Source organism: Dermacentor albipictus, chromosome 1 (assembly GCF_038994185.2).
Source record: "Dermacentor albipictus isolate Rhodes 1998 colony chromosome 1, USDA_Dalb.pri_finalv2, whole genome shotgun sequence".
Lineage (NCBI taxonomy): Eukaryota > Metazoa > Arthropoda > Arachnida > Ixodida > Ixodidae > Dermacentor > Dermacentor albipictus.
The window spans coordinates 372,595,379-372,621,807 of NC_091821.1; the positions used below are offsets into that span (position 1 = coordinate 372,595,379).

Genomic DNA, 26,429 nt, shown 5'->3' on the forward strand with positions numbered 1-26,429 from the left:
TGCTCCCCCAAGATATACCACATATGACGATGAGAACTATGCGCACTGCGTGTCACAATAGGCTCTAATCATGAACAGAGTGCCGAAGGAAATAACCTCTTCCCACTAGCCGAAGTCCCCGGACCCAGCGCAAACACGACGTCCTACTGCAAACACGAGCGCTAATACGATCTTGAAATTATTTATGATAGCTCCACATTTGGAATGAGCAGCTTTATATTATTATACATGTCACGGAGGAGAGAGAGAGAGGTGTTTCAGTTTTAGTATGGGAGCTGATAGTTCACTGGTTCCTTCAGAGCTTGAGGTATGAGTCGTACGCCACCACAGAAGGCTGGTGGACACGAGGACACGGGTTCAATCCCCTACGCAACGGCCGCATTCCGATCGAGACGGAATGCAAAGAGCGAGAGAGAAAGAAAGAGAGAGGAGAAAACAACGCTCGTGTACCGTGGATTAGGTGCACTTTTAAGAACCACAGATTGTCATAATGAATACGGAGCCATCAAGCACGGCGTCCCTCGATCATAGCCTACTGTGAAGTTTCAGGGCGTTAAACCCCACATTTTGATTTTTAAAGGCTAACATATATCGGGGGTCTGCACTCATCAAGTCATTTGCACCCGCGTCGGTAGTATCCCAGTGACTGGCATTTGGCTGCAGAATTAAGTCGAGGTTTCAGTTCGTGGCCACTATATATACGGCCACATTCCGACGACCGCGATGTGCAAAGACGTTCGCGTACATAGGCTCAGCTGCACGTTAAAGAACATGATGTGCTTTAAAGCTTATCGCGAAGTCGTGTCTGAGCGTGTTATGTGCACAATGGATTCTTTTATCCATATACGTATAACCTAGATAGCCGTAGATAACGGTGGATCGGGCGATATTTTTTTTTTTCGTCCCGTGCACTGCACACTTCTGCACCTTCTACTACGTAATTTTATCGCGCACTAACAGTTTATGGCTACACCGACCTGTGCAGTGGCTGACGCTAGATTTAAAGAGTGCATGGGAGGTTTCCCTTTCAAAGCGAAACCTCATGCGTCGCCACAACTCACTTTTCTACATCTGCTTCAAACCAACTTGAATATGCGAAACTTTATAACGTGCGCATGCCTGTGCATTAACTTAAGAGGTGTTTGCTTTGCGCTTCCCCAAATCGCACCTGCTAGGTTCTTTACAAGTCAGCGTTATAAAGTTATGGCCGCCTTAACTGCGGTAACAGTCATTAGCAGCCTCAGGCGCCAACAGTGGTCCTCTCTAAATCTAATGTGAAATCGACCAAGACGTCACATACATGCACGACGCACGCATTCGCCAAAGTTTGCGCTAATTCTGAGCCCGACAGCACTTAAGGTCGCGTTTGAGACTCCACGAACTTAAGTTTCTTTCCTTCCTTTTTTTTTTTCTCTTCGCTCCATACTTGCTCGTATTCACTCTCTCGACTGGTGTCATCCACAAGGTATATATAGTGTAGTATAGGCCACCAACTCACAAAAAGGTCGCGGGTGGTTTTATCTCACTGACATACCCGCCCCCGCTCCTCGTGCCCGATCCCTTCTCAGAGTTGCGCCTCCGTACCCGACCGAAGCGACGGGCTTTGATTGGCTCTCCGCATCCCCCACGCCGTCGCCAAGGTAACGCCTACGGTCGCCTCACAGGGACGGCGCGTGCGCGCCGGGTGCATTGAGGAACGAGAACGGGCGGCGGTATAAATGTCTGCGAGCAAAGCGCACGAGTGCCAAAGCTTGCAGTCGTCGAACGCGAAAAATATCGGCAGAGTGCGAGGTGAGTGGATCGTCAGAATTCGTGGGTGTTGAGCTTTTTACATATGTGTCAATTACGGGTAGTGTAGTTCATGTGCACAAGAGCTAGAGCAAGAATTGGCGCTTGCCCGCGAGATTGAAATGAAATATTTTGCAAAGTACGAGAAAGAAAAGGAACTACGTCGTGTTCTTTGTTTTTTGCTTGAGATTCAAATTTTGTACAGGAACAACGGTGATTCCACAAGTTTTGTACCGTAGCTGAAAGCCCTTGCCCAACTACATTTCTTTTGTAGGCACCTGGATATTAAAGGTATTAAGGAGAGTATAAACCCTCAATTCGAGTTGTGAATTGCAAACCAGAAAATAAGATCACATTTTGATATGCTATGGCATCGTGCAAACGACTGGACGTTACCAATCATGATTCGATATACTCTGCGCTATATACCTTCACTCGCTTCCATTCGTTGCTTTCATACACGGCCTTTAACGTTCAGATTTGTTCCGATAATGTTCCGAATTCGCAGATGTGTCATCTCTACCAGGCTAAAAGTATGCTAAACTATGCCGACCGCGACGTTGTGTATTAAAGCTGCTAAAGAAAATTCCGTACCTTTTGCAAAAGCATTTGTACATTTATACCTTTCTTACGAGAGCTGAATCAAGAACTGCTATTTGTCAGCATGGCTAGGGCACAGTTAACTTACTGATAAGCAGTAAGCCAGTCTGATAACTCTTGTGAAAAGTGTCGCGATTTTTAACGCAGATTCCAGTTTTTCCCATATGTTATAAATGGGGTAGTCGAGATTGGGGATCGAGATTGGGGCACGTTGCCTCCAATCTCGATCATTTGCACGCCACTTAATCCTACTTATGTACACCTGGTTAGGAACCTACAGGCTGGTAAACGATGGATTACTGAAACGCGATAAAGTCTGAGGCAAATCTTGCATATCTCGTCGTTCCTTTCTAATCGTCGGTAAACAGTCCTATCTCACACGTATTTATGGAAGGAGACGCGATTAGCACGTTGGAAAGCTACGTTCGAGATAGTGGCACAATGCAGCTGCACTGGCGAGAATTTATATCAGGTAGGTCATAAAAACGTAGAGAAATGCCCTGGCTTGGGCCCCCATATTATTAGAACACGATTACGCAACATTCCACTGTAGTCACACTTTCTTCCGCGCATGACATGTATATATACATATATAGAAAAAGAAACTATGGCTTTTTATTTTGATGGTGCACATTTCATAGATGCGTACACTTTGCAGAACACATAAATGACCAAAATGAGCCTTTTGCAGGGAAGGTCCTATCATAAAGAATGTAAATTAGCTCGGTTAAATTTGGATACACTACGGTACGTCATAACCGCTGCGGAAGTCGCCATGTTTGTACGGCGAGATAGTTCAGCGGTTTGTCGCTGCACATTCCAACCTAAAATACTTGAGATACTTGTATCAAAGCGTAGCACATTGCTTCTCATGAAGAGCTATGACATTGTATTCGAAAATGTTACACAATTAAAATGTACACCAGAGAGGAATATATCAGTTATTTACGTATTTCTGTCACATTTTTCGTAATTGTGCTTCAGAATTAAAGATATTGTTTCATCCAATCGGTTAATGCTATTCCCGAGCAGCTTCGATACCGTCAAAAATACATGCTAAAATATGCTCGAGTCGATGTTCTCTCCTTGCGGTAATTTTACTAAGAGCACCTCACTTTTTCATGCCGAACAGCAAAGGCTCTCCTTCGTGACATCGTATTTCAGTGGATTCCAATTCGTTGTGACGCTAAAAGGGACGTCACTGCAGATGACATGGTGCGAACAGCTCACCAAAATACTATCGCTACCATACCCCTAGTGGCGAGTGATTCGCATCGTTTGTTATTCAAGCTCTGCGGTCGAATGTCCAGAAAAACTTGGCTCGCAAATGGTGCGGAAGGCTCCAGAATACATGCAGACTCCAAAGTGAAATTCAACATGGCTGTGAAAACCGGTCGCTAAATAGAAAGAATAATTAATAGACTTCGGATTGGCACAGCCGATAGACTAAACGCTTCTTGAAGAAGATAGGAAAAACCGACAGCGTTGTGCGCTCTTGTGAGGAGCCTAAAGAAGAGATAGGACACCTTCTATCACCCTGAACTAATTATTATACTCACCGTGAGAGGCATTTCGGTAATATACGTGATCTGAATAGGGGGTCAATATCACTAGATGAAATCGTGGGTACAACACATGTAAGGCAGTGCGCGCATTAGTAGACTTTCTTGAACAATAAAGAATATCTAAATGTTGCTAAATCTTAACATTGTAACTTTGATAACGAAGCTATAGTTGTAGAAGTTAGTCACCTTTTGCCGTTTCACCCATTTGTGTTTCAGTAATCGCTTTTGTTATCTTTGGTTTGTTATCTTTGGTTTGTGTGCTTTCGCGTGTGCTGTTTCTCACCCAACTAGGTGGGGTTGTCATTTGTACTTCAACGTGAATATTGGAATTTCGCGAACGGCACAGAAACATTTCTTTTTGTTGCGTATATGTGAACTTTGCAAATGTTGTCACTATAAGTTTTTTTTCTACATCCTTTGTTTGAAACTTTTTCGCTAGCACATCTATGGATTAAGAGAACGAAGTAGCCGGCGCCGTCCAACAGGCACCATTATCTCCTTGAAAACAGTTAACAAAGAAAAGCAGAGGTGTGATTCCTCTTTCGCTGGATAATCGTAAACGTGATCACTTTCCGCTAATTGGCTTGAAAATCTCTGCTCGACAAAAAAAAAAAAAACGTCAGAAACATCGGAACAAAAAATACCACTGCGATAGGAAAGGCAGAACTGCTGTCCTCGGTGCCTTATTCTCGTGCTTATTCCGAAATCCGGGGCGCCTCCGCAATGATCAATCACTCCACTCACGATGCACGCTAATCCTAAGAGTTTAGCTTGCGCAAAGACGGGCAAGCCTTCCGACACTGCAGGCGTTAGTCCAAGCGCTTTAGTGTGCTGTCCCTGCCCTGTAACGCAGTGAATGTTCCAAAGTGCTAGTTTGTCTGTCGACAACGCTGAAATCACGCTGGAAATCTATATCGTGGCCTTCCTCTCAATGACACCCGCAATGTAATGCGTAATAATTAAATTTTATTTGTCCACAGTTCAGACATAGACATATGTCACGAAAGACCACGAGAAAGCAGAGAGTTTATGTAATATACCATATAAGGTAGTGGTGTTGTTAATTGAATATAGATGAGACTTTGCGTCCCCAAGTTACACATTCTATATAGGGTATCAGGCGCGCCCGTCGTGGGGGGCACCGGATCAATTTTGACCACGTGAAGTCTTCAACGAGCGCCTAAATCTAGCTACACAAGCATCGTTGCACTCCACCCCGATATGAATGTGACCGTCGACGCTGCAGGGTATCGAACAGAAGGGCTCATACTCAGCAGCAGGACACCATATAGCCACTGCGATATCAATGTGCGTATATGCGCGTACACTACTGTGGCAAGCACAACTACAGGGCGCAAGTTAGAACGGTAGTCTAAGTAGGAGTCTCGCAAGTTTCGTTCTCCATTGCAGAACGCTGATATCTAGTGCGCACCCCCGATTGTGCCACACGGGTTAGTTTCAATGCAGACGTTTATGTTACAGTGGTCTTGAGCTCACGATCCACCGCGGTGCCCGGCGTCGAAAAACGATCCGGGCATGCGAAATTGCACGCCGTTTCGCACAAGTGATTCAATGAATCAGTACACAATAGCGAGCCTAAGTTTTTATACCAGCGGCACCAGCAGGAAATTATATTTTCTTCTATCAGAACTGCGCAACGTGGAATAGTATCAACACATTGCATTGGCCGCATGCGGCGAAGAAATTTTTTTTTCGCATCACCCCAGGTTTCCGAAATTTCGCTGGCGAGTGTGCGTAAACGGTAAGTCCATGATAACAGGCTTAAATTTTGAGTATAACGACATCTAACTCAAGAGGCACAAAGTTCTCCAGTTCTCCAAACATCTCAAATAGAGATCCCACCACCTACCATTACCTATAATATTTGGCCATTTCTTTGATTTCATCCCGTATAGGCGCCAACTCGGGCAGAAAAGTATTTCCATTTCGTTGTTACATACCGGCGTCACGCTTGCATCAAACTGCAGCACTGAACCAACGTTTCGTGGTATTTCCCTTTTCATTCAAGGGCGACTTGTTTAGGTGGCAGTGCGATGGTCACAGCGTCGCTCGCGTCTCAGCGTTCACTACAGTGGCGACGCTCATACAGTTTCTACTACAAGAAGGGCGTGCAAATCCGCGCTGTCTTGCATGCGCGTCAAGAACACGATTCTAATGGAAGAGTTGAGCCTGAATGAGACCGAATGGGAAATCGGATGTCCATCCTATTTTCCGACAGAAATAATTTTTCTACTGGTATCATCGAGTTCGGTGCTCGATCTTACTTTGTGTACCATCCGGAAGATGTGCATTCGGCTCCGACCTTCAGCGAATCGTCTTCTCACATAATTTTTTCTTTATTGTTAATTCATTTTACAGCGAAGCTGGCAGCCTCTAGTTGGTCGGAATTTTTCGTGGGCTCGTGCTTACCTAAAAAACACCACCGCCACCTAGCGTACCGCGATCCCTCAGACAGACCTCAAACGGCGGCTGGAAAATGGCTTTTTCTTTGAGTCTCCGCCTAATAAAATTATGTTTTCTCGTATACTCGAATTACAATCCAAAGCCATCATGTCTGCAGCTTGCCTAAGTCGTACTTTACGAATTTCCTATGCAATTTATTTTGAAAAATTCAATTAGTTCGATAACGTACTTGCGCTTGGCAAAGGATAGAAGAATGAGTTTGCACACACGTGCGTGCGCGCTTGACGTACGTCTTTTCTGGAGGTGGTACCTATGTAAAGTCGTTTAACGTCAGTCGGGACGGTGGTACTTGTCTAACGTCGACTATGCGTACCTAACGTCGGCAACAGTTTCGCTATGCATCCATTTTCACACGATAGAATGGAGGCGGGTTTCTTAATTATTAACCTTATTATTACTTCTACATTTCAACTAAACATAATTGCTTCCCGTATGCTCACTCTGGCTTCATTGTCTGTTTTCTCGACAGGGTTGTATAACTAACGAAAGAAAATCGATCTCCTCGGATCCCCTTGTCCTTCTAGCCCTTTCTCGGGCGTCGGCATAATACAAACGCCGGGAAGTTTCTATCGTAGACTAATCTGACATTCTAGACTGATTAAACGCTTGCTTTCGGCATCATTTATTATTCCCAGTTTCATTCTAATCAGCTTCACCAGACGAGATTCTGCTTCCTTAATTGGATGGGCTCTCGCAGACAATACCAGACCAACGTCGCCCTACAGTCCCCCCCGTGTCGAGTACCATGCAACTCCCCGCCCGCTTCCTCCTGTTCCTGCTGGTGGCCATCATGGCGGCTGCGAGCTCGGCGCTAGGCTACTCGGCGGCCAGCCCGGTCTCCTCCCAACAGCAACAGCAGCAGCGCCACCGTATCAGCGTGGGCCGCTGGCTCAAGAGCGTGCTGCCGGCCGCCGCCGCCGCCGCGTCAGCGGGGGACAGCGACAGTCGCAACACAGCCGACCTGGATGCCGCTGACATGATCGACCCCGTCCTGCTCGCCTCAGGGTTCGCCAAGCGGCAGGAGGACGACTACGGTCATATGCGGTTCGGACGATCCGACGACTACGGACACATGCGCTTCGGCAGGAAATGAACACCGCACCTCCTGGGACTGTGTACCATACGTCCCTGCAAACACCGTCGTTCCTACACCTGCTGCGAAGCCAAAGGGTACGTGTACCATCAATATCTGTGGTGGTCAAATGTGGTCGGGTGACTGCGCTGAGGTTTAATGACAAATGGGGACACTTTGATCCGAGAGCACCGAGCAAAAGTGGTTCGACAGAAAGAAAGCGAGACAGGCGATCGACTACCCAACCTTCTAATTCCCGGAACGGTTTCCGGTTACATTACAAGGTTGCCTGATTAAACACGTTGCAGCTACACCCTCACAGACGTTATGAGCGCTAACGATACAAGATGAAAGGCTAGTGCTCAGTTAACCGCAATCTTCGTGCTTTTCTTTGGAGTATGGCAGAGTTCTATAAGCCATCGAGCTTCCTAGACACGTTGCAAGGTTACCCAATAGTTGCCTTTAAAATAATAATAGGATTTCGTCAGAAAGTAAACGAACATTGAGCCTGCAAAAATTTATTGGGTTTCACAGCCGCCTCCCCCCCCCCCTCCCTCCCGCAAAGAAGAATAGAAAAAAAACCTTTATGAACGAAATATATCAACGCGAAATCGGCGCTTGTGTTCACCATTATGTTACCTACTCTTCTCTTTTGCTCTACCCTAAGAAGAAATACTGATACAGCTGTAAAGAACCAGTACATAGGCTTTAAGTATTTATGTCTGAGGTTTCAATAATCGTAAAAAAAGTTAGAAAGGGTAGATTCTCTGCCCCGTGTCGACGCTTCCACGAATGGGCTTTGCAGGATTTAGTTAGTTACATGGGCTGCTGCAAATGCCTTTTCAGCATACATCAGCAAGTTCGGCGCAATTCATAGATGTTGGGTGGTTCAGTTTAGCACTTTTCAATTATCAAGTCGCACCACTCGTATTATCAACCGCCACACTGACGCTAACATACCGGATACGCAATGCTTAGTATGATCTCCAAACAACCCAGGCACGGAATATAAGGTGCCTTCGCTTCACATGCAACGGAGTATTTAACAGCGGAGCTGTTTAAGCTTTCAGTTCCGCCATGGAGAGTTACCAGAAAACTCAGCCCAGCTGTGCGCCACCTCGCGTTGCCTAGTAACCACCTGCGAGAGCACCGAGCCACGTAACCTCCTCGCACCCCACGCACATAGGGCGGAGTTGTGACGTCACAGGCTAGTAAAAGCTCTGAACAGCCGGCGCGGCGACACACCTCTCGCCTCCTCCGCTCGGTGCGTACGTGCTGCTGCCATGGGAAGACCGAAGAAAGTCCGGACGCCTGAATAAGCGGCTTACCAGGAAGAGCACCGTACTACCAAGCGAGAAGCGATGCGTTGCCGCCGAACTGATCCAGAATACCTCGCCGCAGCTGCGACTGAGAAGAGGCGACGCAGAGTCGAGCATCCCGAGTTTCAGTCCAGGGAACGCGAGAATCGGCACCTGAACGCTCGACGTCGCCGAGAAAGCGATCCCGGCCTCCGACTGCTCGAAAACTTCCAGCGTCAAGCCCGCCGAGACAACTTAGCAAAACCTAGCATAACCTCGCAAAACCTAGAAACAGCTTAGCCAAGCCTACCATAACCTCGCAAAACCTAGAAACGATTTAGCCAAGCCAGGTAAAAGCTAGGTGATCAAAAGCTCCGCTGTTGACTCCAGCCTTGCGCCACTACTGCAAGCTGCGCAGGTTTTTTACTGTATGGAATGGATATCTAGAAAGCGACATCACTCACTTTGTGCCTACGATGTAGTCTTGGGGACAGCAGAAGTGCCTTAGGAACGCTGACACATGGCCCAGCTCACGCACGCTGTCTCGCACGCATTTGATGTGGGGTGTGAATGTTCACGTACGCGGGCATTTTCATTAAACATGTTGCAGCTACAACCACGCAGGCGGTCTGACGCCAACAACACAGGATGAAGAAATGCTAGTGCTCAGTTAACCCTAATTATTTATGTTTTCTTTAGGGTATGGTAGAGAGTAATTCATATTATAAGCACTCAGATCTCTTGTTATGTACTAAAAAAAAAGAAATCGTTGAATACATTGTTACCAAGCACTGCCAGAGACGAAGCTGCAGTACAGAAGACGACTACGCTCGCTGTCGTCGAGCGGAGTGTCTTCCATTTTGTATTCCATTGAACGCGTTGTAAATACCCAGTAAATACATTTTAAACGCCTCTTCCCCCCGTAACATTTTATTGGAGGTGCGGGGTATCGAGATTCTCGGCTCGGAAGTATATAAACAAGCACACTACCCGAGAAATATTTCACCTCCACGCTTTACGAAGACGGCGGCATTGTCCCAAAGCGCAAGAAAGTACAATTTCTCTGTTCTATGTCTCTTTAATGAGCACTATAACAGTGGAAATTTCGAAAGCATATACGCCCCACAAGAGAACTCACACTTTCCGTGTCATTTTGTTACAGGTACGCCAGTACAACCGATTACAACGTTCGGCCCCCGGATAAAACTCGGGGCGAAACGCACACCGCTTGTACGATCCTCAAGGAAGCCTTCCACGCTCAACTGTAGCAGCTCCTTGATCTGCGAGCAGCTCCGCATGCTCAAACGCAATAAAAAACTTCGCAGAGCTGTCGAGACACGTTTCTACCTAAACACGGCTTCGAAAACTAAAAATAGAAGCCACCGGTGCTATCACACAATATGTGCAACCTGGTGCAGAGTGTCGCATCAACTGCCGTGCGTAGAGTAGCGATGCGAAATGCTCCGACGAACGGCGCCGAGCCACCGCGATGAAAAATTGCTTTCACATGCTCCGACTTGAAGCGTCCACAGAAGCAGCTATCACAACTCTTCTAGTAGTAAATTAGTGCTCCTGAAGCTGGCATGCCAACAAGTGCAGTCTGAACCATATTTGTCTACTAGATTATAGAGTGGTCGAGCGGCTGGCTGCATACTGTGCCAGTGCTACCTAGCTTCTGGGCTACGAGCTTCCAGGGGTGTTATTCTAAATATTAATCAAATTCTGCCACATTGTCAAATTATCTAATGGCGGCATCTTGAGCCGACCAGGAAGGCCAATCAGAGCTAACAGGCTGGTGAACTCAACAATACAACGAAGTTTGTCAATGTCCTGAATAGCAAGGGACGTGCATGCAGAATGGCCACTAACGGCCTTATCGTGGTGTTGGCCTGTAAACTTTTATTCGAACGATCGCGACCAGATTTACGCTTTCGCTTTGCGTGTATAGACCGGCACCGCGATGAGGCCGCGAGTGCTCATGTCACTCGTATCTATGGGCCGCTATTTGTAGTTATGCCTTTTCCGATGTTCCTTTTCGCGCTTTGTCAGTGGCAAGAGCAACGCTCAGCACACGTTTTTAATAAGATCAGACAGTCGTGAACGGTGTACGACAAAATTGGTCTAGAATCGAGCGAAAAGCATCGCTACAAAATGCCGGCCCAGGGTTAATGATAACTGATAACTTGATAATGTCCAGGAAAGTCGAGGCTATACAGCGCTGGGCGACGCTGGCGCATATAGCAGCCGGCCGCTTAACTGGCTCAATCACTTTACACAAGCGTGATTCACCCTGTACTGGCGACCTCTTGCCGTCACACTGCTTTTCCAGGCGCAGCGCTGATGCGGAAATAGAAGTATGTACTATCGAAATTAGCCTCGAACTCGTTTATTAAGCGCGGCCGCTAAAGCAGGAGTCACAGATAATTGGCAGCGTGTGAAATTGGTTTATTATCAGTTGTTCTGCAGCAGGGAACACAGTTGAAGCGCCTCTTCATCTGTTGACTACAAGGGATATTCAGTACCAAAAGTTTGCCGGCACTCATCTATGTTTGGCGCTTCGGGAAGATGCTCAACTCCTCACCTCAGCATACTCACACTGTTATCGCGGAACGCACAATGCACCACAAGCGACCACAAGCACCTCGTGGCACCAACAGCCAGCTAGCACGCACACACAAACACTGCGAGAGGAAGAAATGGACATGGACGTGTTTCCGTCCTTGTATGTATTTGCGCGCTAGTAGCAGGAAATGTAATCATCGACTTCGTGTTGGTCAGCAACGGAAATATAAGGCATATCCATGGAATTGAGCCGCCACAGCGGCTGCGAAGCGGTTTGTTCTCGTACCTTCTACTCCTCATAACGTTTTTGCACCCCCGGCAAGGACGTCTGTACAACTTAGTTCACGGTACTGTTTTCGTGCAACCGCGCGCGCCGAGCCGATTCGTCCAGCCTCAGTGTGTGCAGCGGCTCTGCACTTGCTGTATTTACTAAAAGTACCATAAATGTAGAACGCTGGCTTGACCGCTCAGCGTTCCCCTCGTCCTCTATATGATCCCTTTTTGCCATGTGCAGCGGTGCTCAGGTGCCCTCAGTGAGGTCCCTAGTCCTCAACAGTGAGACAGCTCAGTCTCGTACGTCACGGGCGCATCTACCATCCTTTCCTGGCTCAGGTAGAAACTAGCGGACGGCGATAACGCGAGGACCGGCGCGAAGAACTTCGTCCGACCTGCGCCGACGTGCGCATTTTGCGGGAAAATCGCGCGCGTCGGTCGGGCGATGTATTAGACATTGTGGAACTGATGATGCTATTTGCAGAAAAATTCAAGTTCGTCGGCGCGCCGACATTGTCACGATTGCTAAAATGGTCTGATTCAAGGCCAAGTGAAGCGCAGTCATTAACAGCGAGTCTTTCTGCGCCACCAGTCGTTTTTCAGTGTTCTCAAAAGCACCACTGTCTCAGACGTCAGTTAAGTGTCCTCGCCGTGCTATCGTCACGCTGCCTGGCGTACTAAATGACTTAAGGACACTAAAAATTCTCAAAAAAATTCTCTTCTCCAAAAAACTCTGCGTATTGCCAACAGGCAAGCTTTGGTAGTGGTGGGAGACTTTAATGCCCAACACGCTGCCTGGGGGTACAGAAAAGGAGTTAAGGGAAGGGAACTCTGGCTGGATGCACAGCAAGAGGGGCTCACCTTAATGACCGACCCCCAAACCCCCACTAGAACGGGGAATAGTCAGCATAGACACCTCACCCGACCTCACATTCGTCAAAAACGTGGGAGATGCAACCTGGGTTAATACCCAGGAAAACCTAGGTAGCGATCACTTTATTCTCGAAACAGTGGTGAGCGCAGGCCCTGCCAGGAGAAAAGGCAGAAACCAGCTAATTGTTCAATGGGATGCCTTTCGCGAAATAAGAAGGGAGACGGCAGGGAGTGAGATAAGGGATATTGATGAATGGGCTAAGAAACTGGGCCAGGACGTTAAAAACGCAACCAAGGAGATAACGGAGGACTCTGCACTGGAGATAGCGGACAGCCACCTCCTCCATATGTGGGAGGCTAAGCTCAGCATGGAAAAACGGCTCAGGAGGCAAAGGTGGAACCGCAATCTCAGGAGACGGATCACTATAGGCTCAATAAAGATATAGAAGATTACGCGCTCAAACTAACCAGGCAGAACTGGGAGTCCACCTGCGATAGGATGGACGGAAATATAGGCCTAGCTAGGACATGGAATCTACTCCGCTACCTGCTGGATCCACAGGGCTGCAAAACAGCGCAGCGACAGAACCTTCAAAAAATTCTTCACTTGTACGAAGGTACGGAGGTAGATCTAATGAAGGACATACAGGAGCGATACACAGGGGACACTAGCAAGGAACCCCTACCTAACTATGAAGGCGTAGGCAACTCCAGCCTAGACGTACCCATCAGCGAGGCGGAGGTCCGGGCGGAGATTGCCAAGCTCAAAACCAAATCAGCTTCAGGCCCGGATGGCGTTAGCAATAAAATGCTACGCAATCTAGACGATAACTCTATAACTGCATTAAATAACTTTATGCAGAAGTGCTGGGAAGAGGGTAAACTACCAAATCAGTGGAAAACCGCTAAGGTGGTGATGATCCCAAAACCAGGCAAGAAACTCCAGATAGAGAACTTAAGACCTATCTCTCTAACCTCTTGTGCAGGCAAGCTTTTGGAGCACGTTATTCAAACGCGGCTCAATAACTACATGGAGGATAATGACCTCTATCCGCATTCGATGGTGGGCTTTAGGCCCAGGCTCTATACCCAAGACGTGATGCTGCAACTAAAACACCAAATCATCGATGCGGAAACGGAGGACGCAAAGGCAATTCTAGGGCTTGACCTAGCGAAGGCTTTTGATAACGTCACACATAAAGCCATTCTTGAGAACCTTCAGGACTTGGGAGTAGGCGTACGAACCTACAATTACATTAGGGACTTCTTGTCAGACCGAGAAGCAAAAATCCAGATTGGAGAATGCCAATCGGATGACATTAAATTAGGCAGCAAAGGGACCCCACAGGGCTCTGTGCTCTAGCCGTTTATTTTCATTGTGGCCATGATCAAACTCCCTGAAAGACTGGAGGCTATTGAAGGACTAAATCACAGCATATACGCTGATGACATTACGTTGTGGATAGCTAGGGGCAGCGATGCCCAAATAGAGGAAACCCTCCAAAGGGCTATCCAGGCAGTTGAAGGTTACGTCGGACCTAGGGGACTTAAATGTTCACCGCAAAAATCGGAACTGCTTCTATACCAGCCGAAAGGCAGGGCCAGTAAGGAGGAACCGCAAATCTCTCTCACAGCTGGGGGCATCCCCATTCCAAAAGTGGACAAAATCAGAGTTCTGGGACTTTTGATTCAGGCCAACGGTTTTAATGGCGAAACAATAAGGAAACTAGACGGCTGCGCACTGCAGACCATGAGGCTGATCCGCAGGATCGCCAACAGGCGGTCCGGGATGAGAGAAGCGAATCTAGTTAGGCTAGTCCAGGCCTTTGTGATGGGTAGAATAGCTTATGTTGCTCCCTTCCTCAGTTTTAGGTCATTCGAGAAGAAGATTGATGGCATCATCCGTGAAAGTATAAAACAGGCGCTGGGGCTTCCCATCCGCACTGCAAATGAAAAGCTTTTAGCTCTAGGGCTCCACAACACGCTTGAGGAGATTATTGAAGCAGTGAGGATCTCGCAGTATGAGAGACCTGCGGGAAGCCCTACGGGCAGGAAAATCCTAGCTAGGCTAGGCATAAACTATGAGGGGCAGGAAGGCATCAAAGTAGACCTGCCGCGAAGCGTGCGGAACCGACTAATAATCCCACACTACCTTAAAACATGCACCCAATCCATCACAAGGAACGCAGAGAGAAACGGGCCGAGGCTCTTGAGAAGCGTTTCAAAAACTCGAGGGACGTGCTCTACGTTGATGCTGCAGACTATGGCAACGGCCGCATGGCCCTAGCTGTAGCGTGCGCTGAAACTAGATTGATAGCCAGTGGCACAGTTCCAACAGATTGCTCTCAAATTGGAGAAGAATCTGCCATAGCACTTGCAATTGGAAGTACTTCAGCCAAAATTATAGTCAGCGACTCTAAGGTTGCGGTGATGAACTTTGCCAGAGGCAGAATTTCTCCCGAGGCGAACAGAATCCTGCAGACCTGCAGAGATAGCAGGAAAATTGAAATAATCTGGGCACCTGCGCACGCCTCCCTCGCTGGGAATGAGGCGGCCCACGAATTAGTTCGAGGACTCACATTCCGAGCTGGTCGGCTAGCCGAAGGCTTCACGGGGCGAGACCGCTTAGTGTGCTACAGAGAGATCACACAACACTACAGACTAGGGCGGGTTAAATATCCTCCGGCTGATGCATCCTTAAACAAGAGCCAGGCCTCCACTTGGCGTCGCCTGCAAACCAACTCGTTTCCAAGCCCGGTGTCATGCAGCCTCTACTACCCGGGTCAGTACTCTAGCCAGTGTAAGCTATGTAAAGCCAGGGCTAATCTTAATCACATTCTGTGGGAATGCCCACAGGCTCCCTCTGAGGGAAGAATAAAGTCTTTAGAACAATTGGAGACCTTATTACTCAGCTCCGATCCGGAGATTCAACTCAAGACCGTCCAACTGGCCGAAATCGCCGCTAGGGTCCAAGGTCTCCTGGCCGTCGTCTAGGTGGGAAGACTTAAAGCCTTCACTACATCTGTTGGACAAATAAAGTTTTACAATCCAATCCAATGTTCTGGCGGAAACTGTATGCTTAGCGGTCCTTGTCACGAGTAATATGCAGGCGGTGTTTTGAATGTGCCGCTTACCTATACAGTCAATTGAAATTCTTAAAGCATCTGCCTGAAACAGTTTCACTGGAAATCTGGCCGAGATTCCGCAACGTTGCACAATTGTGCTGTTTCGTTTTCTTTTTATGCGAAGCATATTACGAGGGCTCAACCCAGCTCCTCAGGCGCGGCGGTGACCATGAAATCACGTGACACCGTGACGTCACGACAGAGGAGAAGTGGCTTTGGCTCAACTCTTGCAAGACGGGCTGGGTGGGAATCGAACCAGGGTCTCCGGAGTGTGGGACGGAGACGCTACCACTGAGCCACGAGTACAACGCTTCAAAGCGGTACAAAAGCGCCTCTAGTGAATGCGGTGTTGCCTTAGAAACGCGCTGTTTCTAAGGCGTGCGTCTCTTGCTCAGGCGCACATTTCGTTGCCGCGCCGAACGCTGCTTTGCTCGACGCTCACCGCGTCCAATGCGGGGCGCGTAGTCGCTGCCCTGTAGCCCATTGTCTTACACCCCTTGGCGGGTCGACGGGAACGCTGTCGCGTTCCACTCTTGAAGGCGAAGAAGTAATGCATGAGTTGTTTCTTCGTCTAGCCGAACCAAATATAGCCAAGCAACAGCAGTTCACCAGGCTAAACAGTGGTTCAACAACTAAAATAAAGGCTAGTATGCTTCGCATCCTGGGCTTAACCTTACCTAAGCCACAGCCATTTTTTTTTTTACGTCCCTTTACATTGCTCGCAATTACAGCGGTTTCCTGTATTTTCGAGCTTCCTTACAACGCAGGTAGATAGTAATGAGCGCACACGTCATGCATATTTCCTGCTGCAAACGCCCATCAATTTACTGTTGGCATGCATTTCTTTTTTCTTTAGTCATCGAACCAATGATCGAAAGCGCGAACGTATTGCACTGCAAAGCATCGGGACACAGTGTTGCACAACGGAGTTCTGCCAGCGCTGTGCGAGGTGGCACCAATCGCCGATAAGCGGCTGTTGTCACAGCCAGACGGGCCCTGTGTCGGCCATAAATACAACATAGAATGTTCCCGCCATTCTGGCACACGTCGCCGCCTTTTCCAGTCGGAGAGTCAGCGCCATTGCAATTTTATGGGGTACTACGCCAGATACAAAAGCAATATGAAACGCGACATACACTCACCGGATATTCCATCCCACAGCGCAGACAAAAGCCTATTGACAAGTGTTCGTCGCGAACTCCACAATGAAGGGTGGGCGGTTTTCCCGGCTCTTGTCTGTCTTCCGGGTATCTCCAGATTCTCCGTCCATGAGTAACGTTCACGCAGGTTTCGGTCTAATACTTTTGGAGATGTTTGTAGCTGTAAACTGAGCAGCAGGCTTCGGCAAGCGAACTGTTGCTGCCTTTGAGGCCCAATGACGCAATGTGCACGTGGTTTGCAAGCAGCGAGGAATAACGCAAAGTCCCACGTTTAGAAGTTAGAACTGTCGAACAAGCGTGCGCAGAAGAAAGGCGCAGACGGAGACACGATGCGAACTTGCTACGCAAAACGACTGCAGCGCGGTTTTTCAAGTGGTGGATGGCGATATATTATTACGATATTATCCGCGAGATGCTCAAGAGACGAGCCGCCGCGAGAACGACGAAGTGGGTCTGTGCACTTGGCGCGAGCGAATACCGGCCTGGCTCTCTGGCTCCTGTGTAAATAGCCTGTAAATAGCCTCTTTCGTCTGTGTCTTTCCACACGCAACATTCTGGTGGAGGTGCTGGTTAGTATAGGGAACAGAAGGTGCAAAGGTGCGGTAATAAGCGGCGGCTAATGTCCGAGGAGGTGGCGGCCATCGGTTGCGGCAGTGACGAGCGACGTGACCGATGCGGCAGCAGTGGAAGCAGATCGGCCTGTCATCACGGGTATGCCATTCGGACGGGTTGCGGCGAGATGTGGCAGAAAATGACTGCCGGGGACGAGGAGGGCCGCTAGAGAACTGGGGAACGCTGGGTCGAGAAGGTGAACACACGGAGTTCAGACCCATGTTCTCTAGCGGCCCTCCTCGTCCCCGGCATATATCATGGGATTGTATGACGCAAGGGCTAGGAGTGGTCAAAGAGCGCCAAGGACTATGTAGTAGTTTATGGTGAAAGTCTATGAAAGAGCAGATGTATAACGTGCCTATGTGGGACCTAATATTAGTCGCTGTGTACTGTAGACTCGTGTAAGGGCCGGACTTATTTTCCACAATTTTGACGGGGTGCGGTCCTTACACGGGACCGAACCTTTTGGTTAAAATTGTGCCGGCACAGCCGGCGACAACTGCACACCCCGGATTCCCGAATGTACCACTGCATCAGAGGTGAACGCGCAGCGCTCGCCAACTAGTAGTGTCACGCGGAAGTGCGCAGCGCGCGAAAATTCGCCGATGAGTGCGCGCAGCATCGGGGCAGTGAACGCGATTGCGTCCCCGATGCAATATTTTCCCCCTAAATATTTGGCTGCCAAGTTGTTGCTGCGGCCCTCACACGAGTCGATACGACAAGTTCGTAAAACTGATACATGTGTTAAAACTACGACAATGGCTAGCGAGGTATGCGATGAAGGGATGATAAACTGGTACGATTCAAGTGGCAGAGCTCGCGCCCATACTTGGGTTGCCGACAATGCCACAACGGGAGCCACGTTTATTTGTACCCTTTCTCCGATATTTCGAGCGGTACACTAAGAAGGAATATTAAATTTATGCTTTACTGAAGAACTAAGCATTTGCCATAGCAAACCAACGCTGACACGAAAGAAGGCTTGGAAGGTTGAAAAGGATGCACGAACAGCGTGGCGACGCCGCAGTGAGGTTCCCGCACCAGCTCGCCGTGACGTCACAAATTTGACAGCGATTACACGGCAAGGGTTTCTGAAGGTTGGGCGAGTTGGTAATGTTGCATCTTGAATATGTTCACAGCACACACTTAAGGGACACCGCTCTTTCACTCTGCCTGTCCATTTTGCAAAGTATGTGAACATATTCAACACGCCAACACGGGTCCAGCGAATCGCTTATCGGTAATATGCCAAAGCGACCAATATACGTCGAGACACTGAAGTCCGCGATGTTACGACGGCCTCCAAGCAAAATTCCATGTTTAGCATTCCTTTTTTCCTGTAATATTCAAGCTTTTCTTGTCGAGTTATTAAAAACAGTAGTAAGAAAATAGTTTACCATTCTATATTGATCTAGTGTAGTTCATTGCTGTCTCTTTAAAGCTGACCTGTCATATTTTTTTCCCCACATTATAACCTACAAAACTATATGATCAGTGGATCCATCAGAAAATACAAATGGGTTATTCCATTTAAGACTTGTATATAACAAAATAAATTTAATTACTTGTAATCAATTACCCTCCCTCCAGCATGCACATCTAGAGACTTTTCAGTGTTGTTTCTGATTTCTTCAAAAGAAAATGAGGGAAGATGAGCAGCGAAAATTTTGAAAAGCAATTGTTAAGGTAAACAACACGTGAAGAGCAGCAGAGAATGTACTAAAAGAGCCAGGTCTGCTTGTTCTATACCATCTTTGTGCAATGTTAGAACATAGGAGCACTCAATTACTTTTTAGTTATTCCCCCATTACTTTTGGGGGCAGTAATTAGCCATTGTAACCAATTACACTTCTGAGCAAAATAATTCCAAATGTAATGTTACTTTTTTTCTATAATGTGGACAAATCTGTTCCATTGCGAGCCAGCAAAGAGATCTGGCGTTTGTTTCTTCAACCATAATGGATTTCGGCGAAAAACTTTTTACGTGTTAGCTGGCTCATGAAAATGAATTTCTTGCTTATTACTTCTCATATTAGTCATCAAAAGCTAACCTAGCAAATAGTGAGGCTTTGATTTTCTGTGCAAACTGGTCCACTGTGCACTGAATAACAAACCGCAGAAATATTCAATCTTCACAATGCATTTCCCTGCCTAATTCATTCCTGATACTTCAAAGAAACTTTTTTTTTGCGAGCAGTAAGACATGACATTAAGCTAGCTGCTACATGATAGTAGATTTTTTGAGTCGCACTATACCACACGCCACAAGTGCTCACACGCCGTTTAAAAGGAGCACTGAAACATCTCTTGAAACTGATAAATACATTGCAATTAGTGTGATACCTCTGAAGGAATGTATTCCACAGAGATCATTTTTTGAAAAAGATCTAATATGGTGATCTTTGGTTCCCTGCTCTTTCTCAACTGAATGGTTATTTCTAGATGGGACAACATAAACAGCAATGCCCTTTCTACTGCTCAATCTTCTTTTTCCTGTAGTTCACTTAAGGTAGTCATCAGGACCCGTCAACAACCGCAGCTTACCCATTTTGTAGAAAATGAATGTGTGAATGTGTGCCCAGAGATTGGCACCTACGGGCCATACCTGTGATAACGTCTCATTATCTGTGATGTCGGCTTAGGTTATAAACATAATGAGGGGGCCTCGAAAGCCACAGGAGTGAAAAAAAAATTCTGAAGTTTTACATGACATACTGTGATCATGAAGCATGCGGTAGTGGGGGATTCCAGTTTAATTTTTACTACCTTGGGTTCTTCAAGTGCACCTTTATCTAAGTATACAAGCATTTTTGTATTTCGTCCCCATCAAAATGCAGTTTCCATGGCCAGGATTGAAACCCACAACTTCGAGCTTAGCAGCACAGCGCCATAACGACTAAGCTAGAGGGCCACAGGAGAGAGAAGATTATCTATTTTGAGTGATTATGTTTCCTGTTGCATGTCGTGAAATAATACATGGCTCGTATGGCAATGTTATCTAAGTGAAAATGTTTTCCTATAGAGATAAAAAAGTGTTGCAGTGCCCATCTAAAGGCCACGGCTGCAGTTGTACTATGCATTATTAGTTCCACTAATACAATTGTAACGCTTTCCTCCGAATAATCGAAAGTCATCCCACCCCCACCTTTTATTCATGCAAATAAGTTGTGCTTTACACATCCCTCTAAGATGCTCAACTTACTTTATTGGCTTTGAAAAAAGTGTTTACATTTTTAGAAACAATTACAACAGCTTGCACAAAAGCATACTTTACATTAGTTTTAAGATATGAGATGATGAATCTGAACTGTTTCAGACTGCACATCATAAAAAGAAAGTGCATCATGCTTGTCCGGAGACCTTAGATGAAATTCAACTTATGCAACACATAAAAACTTGCAGCCAGTCATGAAAGGCCTAATGCTTCCTTATGGCAGCGTCAATGTCATCAATTTGATTTTTTAACGCATTCCACTGATCCAGCTGAAGGCAGATGCCTGAAAGTGAGAAGCAGGAAAAAGGAGCACAAATCAGACCTTGTCTCAATGCCATGCAACTTCATGCATGGAGATGCATCATACAAAATGCACAGAAAGATAGGATATCTAAAGCTTGTTATGAACTGTTATAGTTTTCCATGAAAGCCCTACCTAGACAAAACATGTGCTTCTATAAGGCCAACTGCAAGAAAAGACATGCTTCACTTAGCATAGATTTATGACTGAGCCCAAGAACCACCAAAACAGAAGTTTGGGTGCATTGCAGTTTGATAGGATTATCTAAACTGAGCACTGATGTGTGCTGTGTTGCCTCATTAATTGCACGATGCACAATTACATTATCATAGGCAAAACTCATCCTTTTCCCCCATCTGGCCATCTCTGCTTGGACTGTCTGCTCTCAATCACGGAGCCATAATACATACATACAGCAAAAGCAAGCACAAATCGCTTTATGTAAGAACCTGTCATTAGCAGTGAGGATTCCAGCAAGAAACACTACATGCAGGAAGATAGCTTAATTAGCTGTTAACTACAAGGAGTACTACTATGAATAATAGAAGCATAAACATTGGAAAAAAAATTTCATCCCCTACAAATAATGTGGCATCCCACATCGTGAACGACTTCTGTAGCACACTAATGTGCCCCTACAGCACACACAAGCTTCATGGTTGGCCACTTTAATCTGAATTTCACTGTTTGGGTTTCATTTGGTCACTACAGTGCAAATACGATCGAACTAAATGAAAGCACCCTATGGTACTCCTACATTACAGTACATCACAGAAATCAACAATGAAGCACAGAAAGCAAGCCAGTAGCAAAACATTAATTTTAATATAGGAACAAATTGAACAAACCTACCTTTCTTTCCTGGTTTCAAGTCTCCATTTCCATCCTCATAGTATTCACGTATGTCAACCATGACTCTGCCTTTGAATTCTCGCACAGAGACGTAACGCTTTTTGGCCAGCTGACAACAATTAGAACATTTCAGATAAAGAGCCAATCTAGGTGCTGGCACATGGCAAGGGCACCAATCTCACATACAAGAGATAACTTATAGACAAGAAGATTATTAAAGGCATAAGAAAAAATGCAAAACTCAAATGAAAAAAAAGAGAAAGAAAATAAGTCGCAGTTATTGGTCACTTACTAGTCCTTTGATAGGGGCTAGATCATACTACGTTGTGTCAACATCTAAATCGCACTGCCAAATACTTACACAGAACATACACGAGGACTGCATCTTACAGCACTAAGTGATCAGGTTCTACACGTGTAAATTTGCACATGACTTAATTTTGCTGTTTGGATCAAATATTTACACACGACTCATTTATATTACTCCTTTACGGTAGTGCAACAAGCTGTGTGTATACACAGTGTTATTTCTTACCATTTTTGGTATTCTTTGAACACAGGAATGAAAGATTTTAAAGTAAATAGGCTTATGGTTGATTAAAGGGCCCCTCACAAAGCCACATAGCAAATTTTGGTTATACACTGGAAGTTGTTACACATGCCCGCTAAGGAGTGTTATACACTGGAAGTTGTTGCACATGCCCGCTAAGGAGTGTTGTACCACAAGAATTTTTTCAGATTAGTTCATTAGTAGGGAGAAATATTTGAAGTGCTGCGAACCCATGATTTCCGAAGGCTTGCACCACCGCCAACATAGACACTCTCTCCACTACTACGCAAGCAAAATTCCTTCCCTGTGCTCTCACATACCGGAGCCGGAGGATCGCGTGACGAATACGTCACGGCCAATGCCTTCTCTTTTTTTCTCTCTCTCTCGTATTTTTGATGATTGGTGCACTTCTGGTAAAGGTCTCGCGTGTGAGCTGTTGCGTCTCTCGTTTCGCGCAGTGGCCAATTTTGCGCACACCGCACGAGAACACATGATTAGGTGTATAAGTCAGTGCTACAATCATGAGCGCTGAGGCAGGTGTTAGAGGATGAAAGAGCATGATTGTGGAGCTGGAACACGAACACGAGAAAAATGAGCTTTGGTATCTGTGCACACGACTGCACAATGTGGGAATTAGCACACAAACAGAAGTGCATCTCTCTTGATGCAATACAAAGTAAAATAAAAACATGCAGACATTTGGTTTGTATGTTTAATTATTTATCTGAACTTTAACTCATCTATTGAAGCAACAGGTTAAACAAGTAACAGATGTTGCCTTGAATAATTCTCAAAGTCATGAGCCTCTATGGGCGACATCACAGCAATGCCATGTACGCAGGCGCACTTGTGCAACATACGTTGACTCTCCAGCTGGCAGTGCGGCACCCACGAGGAGAAAGACGAATAGCATTTAGCTTGAAATTTAAGCTTTTTCTGTGGTGTGTAGGCATGTAATAAATAGCAGACATGATCTTTTGCGCGCATTGTATGCACTGCGCTTGTCAGCCCAAAATAGACAGATCTGGTGAGGGACCCTTCAAGCGTACAGAGCACTAAATAGTAGGGGTGTGCGAATAGTGATATTTAAGACCAAATCGAATATGAATTGAATAGTATAGAAGCAAGTCAAATCGAACATCAAATACTTTTCGAACAGTTTTTGAATAATGAATAGCCATTATCACAATTAATATAAGATGATGTTCACATCCCAGTATTCTTAATATTAGCAAGTTTCTGTATTTACATAGTACATTATGAAGTGTTCTTTATAAGGTTTCGGATATTCTCACACCTCTACTGAATAGCAACACTGTGATTACTAACTCTACCTCTACATAATGCAGCAGAAACAAATCAAATTAATCACTTTGCGCTCAGCAAGAGATACTTTTTGCAGTAGAAGGATGCAACAGGTCAGCTAAGCAGCCTTACAGACAAAAGTGCTGTGTCAACGGCTTAATATGCACATACGACACTGACCAAGGTGCTGAAAAATTCCACGCATCAGGTCAAATATTAGAGAATTTTCTTTAGTAAGTGCCCGCACATATTCTGTTGAAGAATAGTAAGATGCTCTGAAGATAAATGAGATAAAATTCAGTCTTTTCTTTATATGCTGCTGCACTTCTGCTTCGGAATACCCTTTTTACTTGACCAGTTCACATTAGCCCTCAGCAGCTACATATATACGGCCAGTCTGTGTAAGAAGTACTGGTGCCTGCCCGAGGGTGCATCACCACTGTTTATAGTCATAAGGCCGCTTTGGCTTGCCCTTCACCGCCCTGAAATTCATTCCGCTATTGTCAGAATTTCCCACACACAGCCATCGCCATGAAAGTTTAATGAGAACTTACCATGCTATTTTTTCATTCCAGGTAGCCTAAAGAAATGTGCTAGCCATTTCCAATTTAAGCAAGGTGTGTGACCAGCGCTAGATGATACTCAATTGTAAAACACAGTGCTACGGTGGATGGGGGACAGAAAGTGCTTGTGTCTATTTCTTCTGGCCTTTGTTCACTGGTATGCTGTTTTTTACAACCCGATTTAAGGCTTGCGCACCTCAGTAAGATAAAACAGTGTCAATGCTCTAATCGAGACCCCTGAACTCTTTTCCTAAGCCTTTTTTGGGCCATCACAAAGCAACGAACACATTTAATCATACAAGAGAGATACATAAAGTCTGAAACTTGGGAGTGTCCTTTTAAAAGAAGCACTGTAGCTAAAAGACAGGCTCCAGATCACAGATCAGCCTTTTCAATTCCAATGTAAGTCATTGTCATAACTTATTCATTTACTTTCAGGAATACATTTCATGCCACGACAGAAACAAAACATAATTTGTTTATATTCATAGAAAATATATTATTGAAGTTGAGATGAAGTAGGTTCTTTTGCATCAAACCATGCAAAATGGAGACTTTTATGGCAATGATAATATGGTCCACTCAGGACACACTCCACTGGTCGACAGCACTAATCACATTTTTATTTTTGCATGCATTCAAAATGTTCATGAATATTCTTATGTGAAAGTGCTTTCATTATGGTGTTTTGCAACTTCAGCTAGAGGCGCCTAATAAAACCAAATGGCTCTCGCAGGCTTTGCACAGCTACAACAATAAATACAAATGATATGTTGGCTTATCCTGTACAAGTGTTGCTTAGAGCGAAAAAAAAAAAAAGAAGAAGAAAGACGACAGCTCGATCTTGGTCTAAACCACAACGTAAGTAAGTGCATAGACCCATTACATACCATGAACATTCCATCTTCATTGCCACCTGAAGATGTACTACTCTTGCCCTTGTTGTCGGCTGCCTTTCCCTTCTTTTGCGGAGGATTCCTCTGTCGCAAATCAAACACGCTATGAAAACGGCTAGTTTGCAGCAGTATTGAACACAATAAAAAATTTAATTGCTTTAATGGTTCCGTTGTCACGTAACCGGTGTCACAGTGGGCAATTTCGATCGCGATGGTTCTTTTGCACAGGTTGAGGAAGAGAGATCGCGAATCTCGATCCAGATGGGGCTCGATCACGAGCGAAAGTGCCCCGTGCGACACTGGTAACATGCCGCAAACACTGTAAAGCAGATAGTTCAACAACTCGTCGAATTAAGTACTGCCACATAAAGAGAAAGCGTCAGGCATGCAGCATCGTATTTAACTTATCGTGGTAAAACTGTTTGGTTGAAGAGAAACAAACGAACAAAAAAAAAGTACATGGCGTTTCACAGCGGTGGCACGCTTTCTGTGCATTTTTATTTTCTGCCCGCGAAAAGGCTTGCCACGTACGCAGAATCTGCAGTGGCTTAATGCATGCCCAACATCAACACGGCGTGGTAAGAATGAAGCATATATGATTTGAAATAAGCACTCCTTCCAGGAGCAGCAGCCGCTACTTACGTCATCGGGGCCGGAGTCCGAATCGCTGTCCGATTCAACCTTTGACCTCTTCTTCGACGACATGGCGTGGGCTACGCGTGACTAGGTGTTTTCTCGGCTATCGTGAGGTCTGACTAGTTAAAACAAGCTGCCTGCGAAAAGAAAAAGAAAAAAAAAAGGCGGAAAGAACTCTGAGCATGCGTTAAGGAAGTCGCACACAATATTCGCTACCTACAGTCGCGCAACGCAGCACAAATACTTAATTTTGCTGAACATAGCGTACCGGCGATAAAGGTTAGATATTTCGCCTGAGCAACTGCAGCCGTACCACCGTGACCGCATACGGAGAAGCAGGCGTTTTCAACACCAGTCTTAAGGTTCAAACTAGGGAAAGGTGTTTCTAGCGATAACAGCTTCAATTAGCTCTCACAAATGCAGAAGGCAAAAGTTATTTCAGGAGATTCATTTGCGATTCGTACTTACCCGCAGATGCAACGAAAAATGGCATGCAGTTGTTGCGAGCTTCAGTTGCTTCGGTACCGGTAAACGGCGCGGCGTAAACCGACCCAATTGTTGGTGGTGCTGACGATGCAAACGTCTCACTTCGAGCGAGCACTAGGCCGTCTGCTACAGCACCCACGGACGCGCCAGCCAGCACGCGCGTAGGTGTCAGTTTTTTCACGAAAACTAAAGTACGAGCGAGTATTTTCTAATA

General features: G+C 46.0%; 3 protein-coding genes across 4 annotated transcripts in view; 1 reads left to right on the top strand and 2 right to left on the bottom strand.

Annotated features, from left to right (window-relative positions):
* LOC135904071 (uncharacterized) overlaps positions 1-17,025 on the bottom strand; it is a 592,735-nt gene extending 575,710 nt beyond the window's left edge. Inside the window, exon 1 of the mRNA XM_070531888.1 lies at positions 16,783-17,025. The gene's annotated coding sequence lies outside the window, so the exon portion shown is untranslated. The remainder of the gene's footprint in view (positions 1-16,782) is intronic.
* On the top strand, positions 1,716-10,120 carry Dsk (Drosulfakinin). Its single transcript, XM_065436440.2, has 3 exons — positions 1,716-1,791; positions 7,135-7,607; positions 9,970-10,120. Exon 2 carries the CDS (start codon positions 7,183-7,185, stop codon positions 7,528-7,530), a length of 348 nt encoding a protein of 115 aa, XP_065292512.1. The 5' UTR covers positions 1,716-1,791; positions 7,135-7,182; the 3' UTR covers positions 7,531-7,607; positions 9,970-10,120.
* A 3,572-nt stretch (positions 17,026-20,597) lies between the features above and the next one.
* On the bottom strand, positions 20,598-26,356 carry Ssb-c31a (single stranded-binding protein c31A). Of its 2 annotated transcripts, none has more exons than XM_065436408.2 (5): positions 26,198-26,356; positions 25,736-25,866; positions 25,088-25,177; positions 21,780-21,888; positions 20,598-20,909 (listed from the first exon to the last, which is right to left on the bottom strand). In XM_065436408.2, exons 2-5 carry the CDS (start codon positions 25,796-25,798, stop codon positions 20,830-20,832), a joined length of 342 nt encoding a protein of 113 aa, XP_065292480.1. In that variant the 5' UTR covers positions 25,799-25,866; positions 26,198-26,356; the 3' UTR covers positions 20,598-20,829. The 2 variants fall into 2 exon arrangements, with proteins under 2 accessions (XP_065292480.1, XP_070387988.1); XM_070531887.1 differs by lacking the exon at positions 26,198-26,356 and adding an exon at positions 25,998-26,113.
* Positions 26,357-26,429: the final 73 nt, after the last annotated feature.

What these genes read in the sequence shown, in the direction of transcription:
- Dsk (XM_065436440.2), top strand. Translation starts at nt 7,183, where the DNA reads ATGCAACTCCCCGCCCGCTTCCTCCTGTTCCTGCTGGTGGCCATCATG.
- Ssb-c31a (XM_065436408.2), bottom strand. Translation starts at nt 25,798, where the DNA reads ATGTCGTCGAAGAAGAGGTCAAAGGTTGAATCGGACAGCGATTCGGAC. An exon ending in CGGACTCCGGCCCCGATGAC is followed by an intron (nt 25,178 to 25,735) that starts GTAAGTAGCGGC and finishes GATTTGCGACAG; the next exon opens with AGGAATCCTCCGCAAAAGAA. An exon ending in ATGAAGATGGAATGTTCATG is followed by an intron (nt 21,889 to 25,087) that starts GTATGTAATGGG and finishes AATTGTTGTCAG; the next exon opens with CTGGCCAAAAAGCGTTACGT.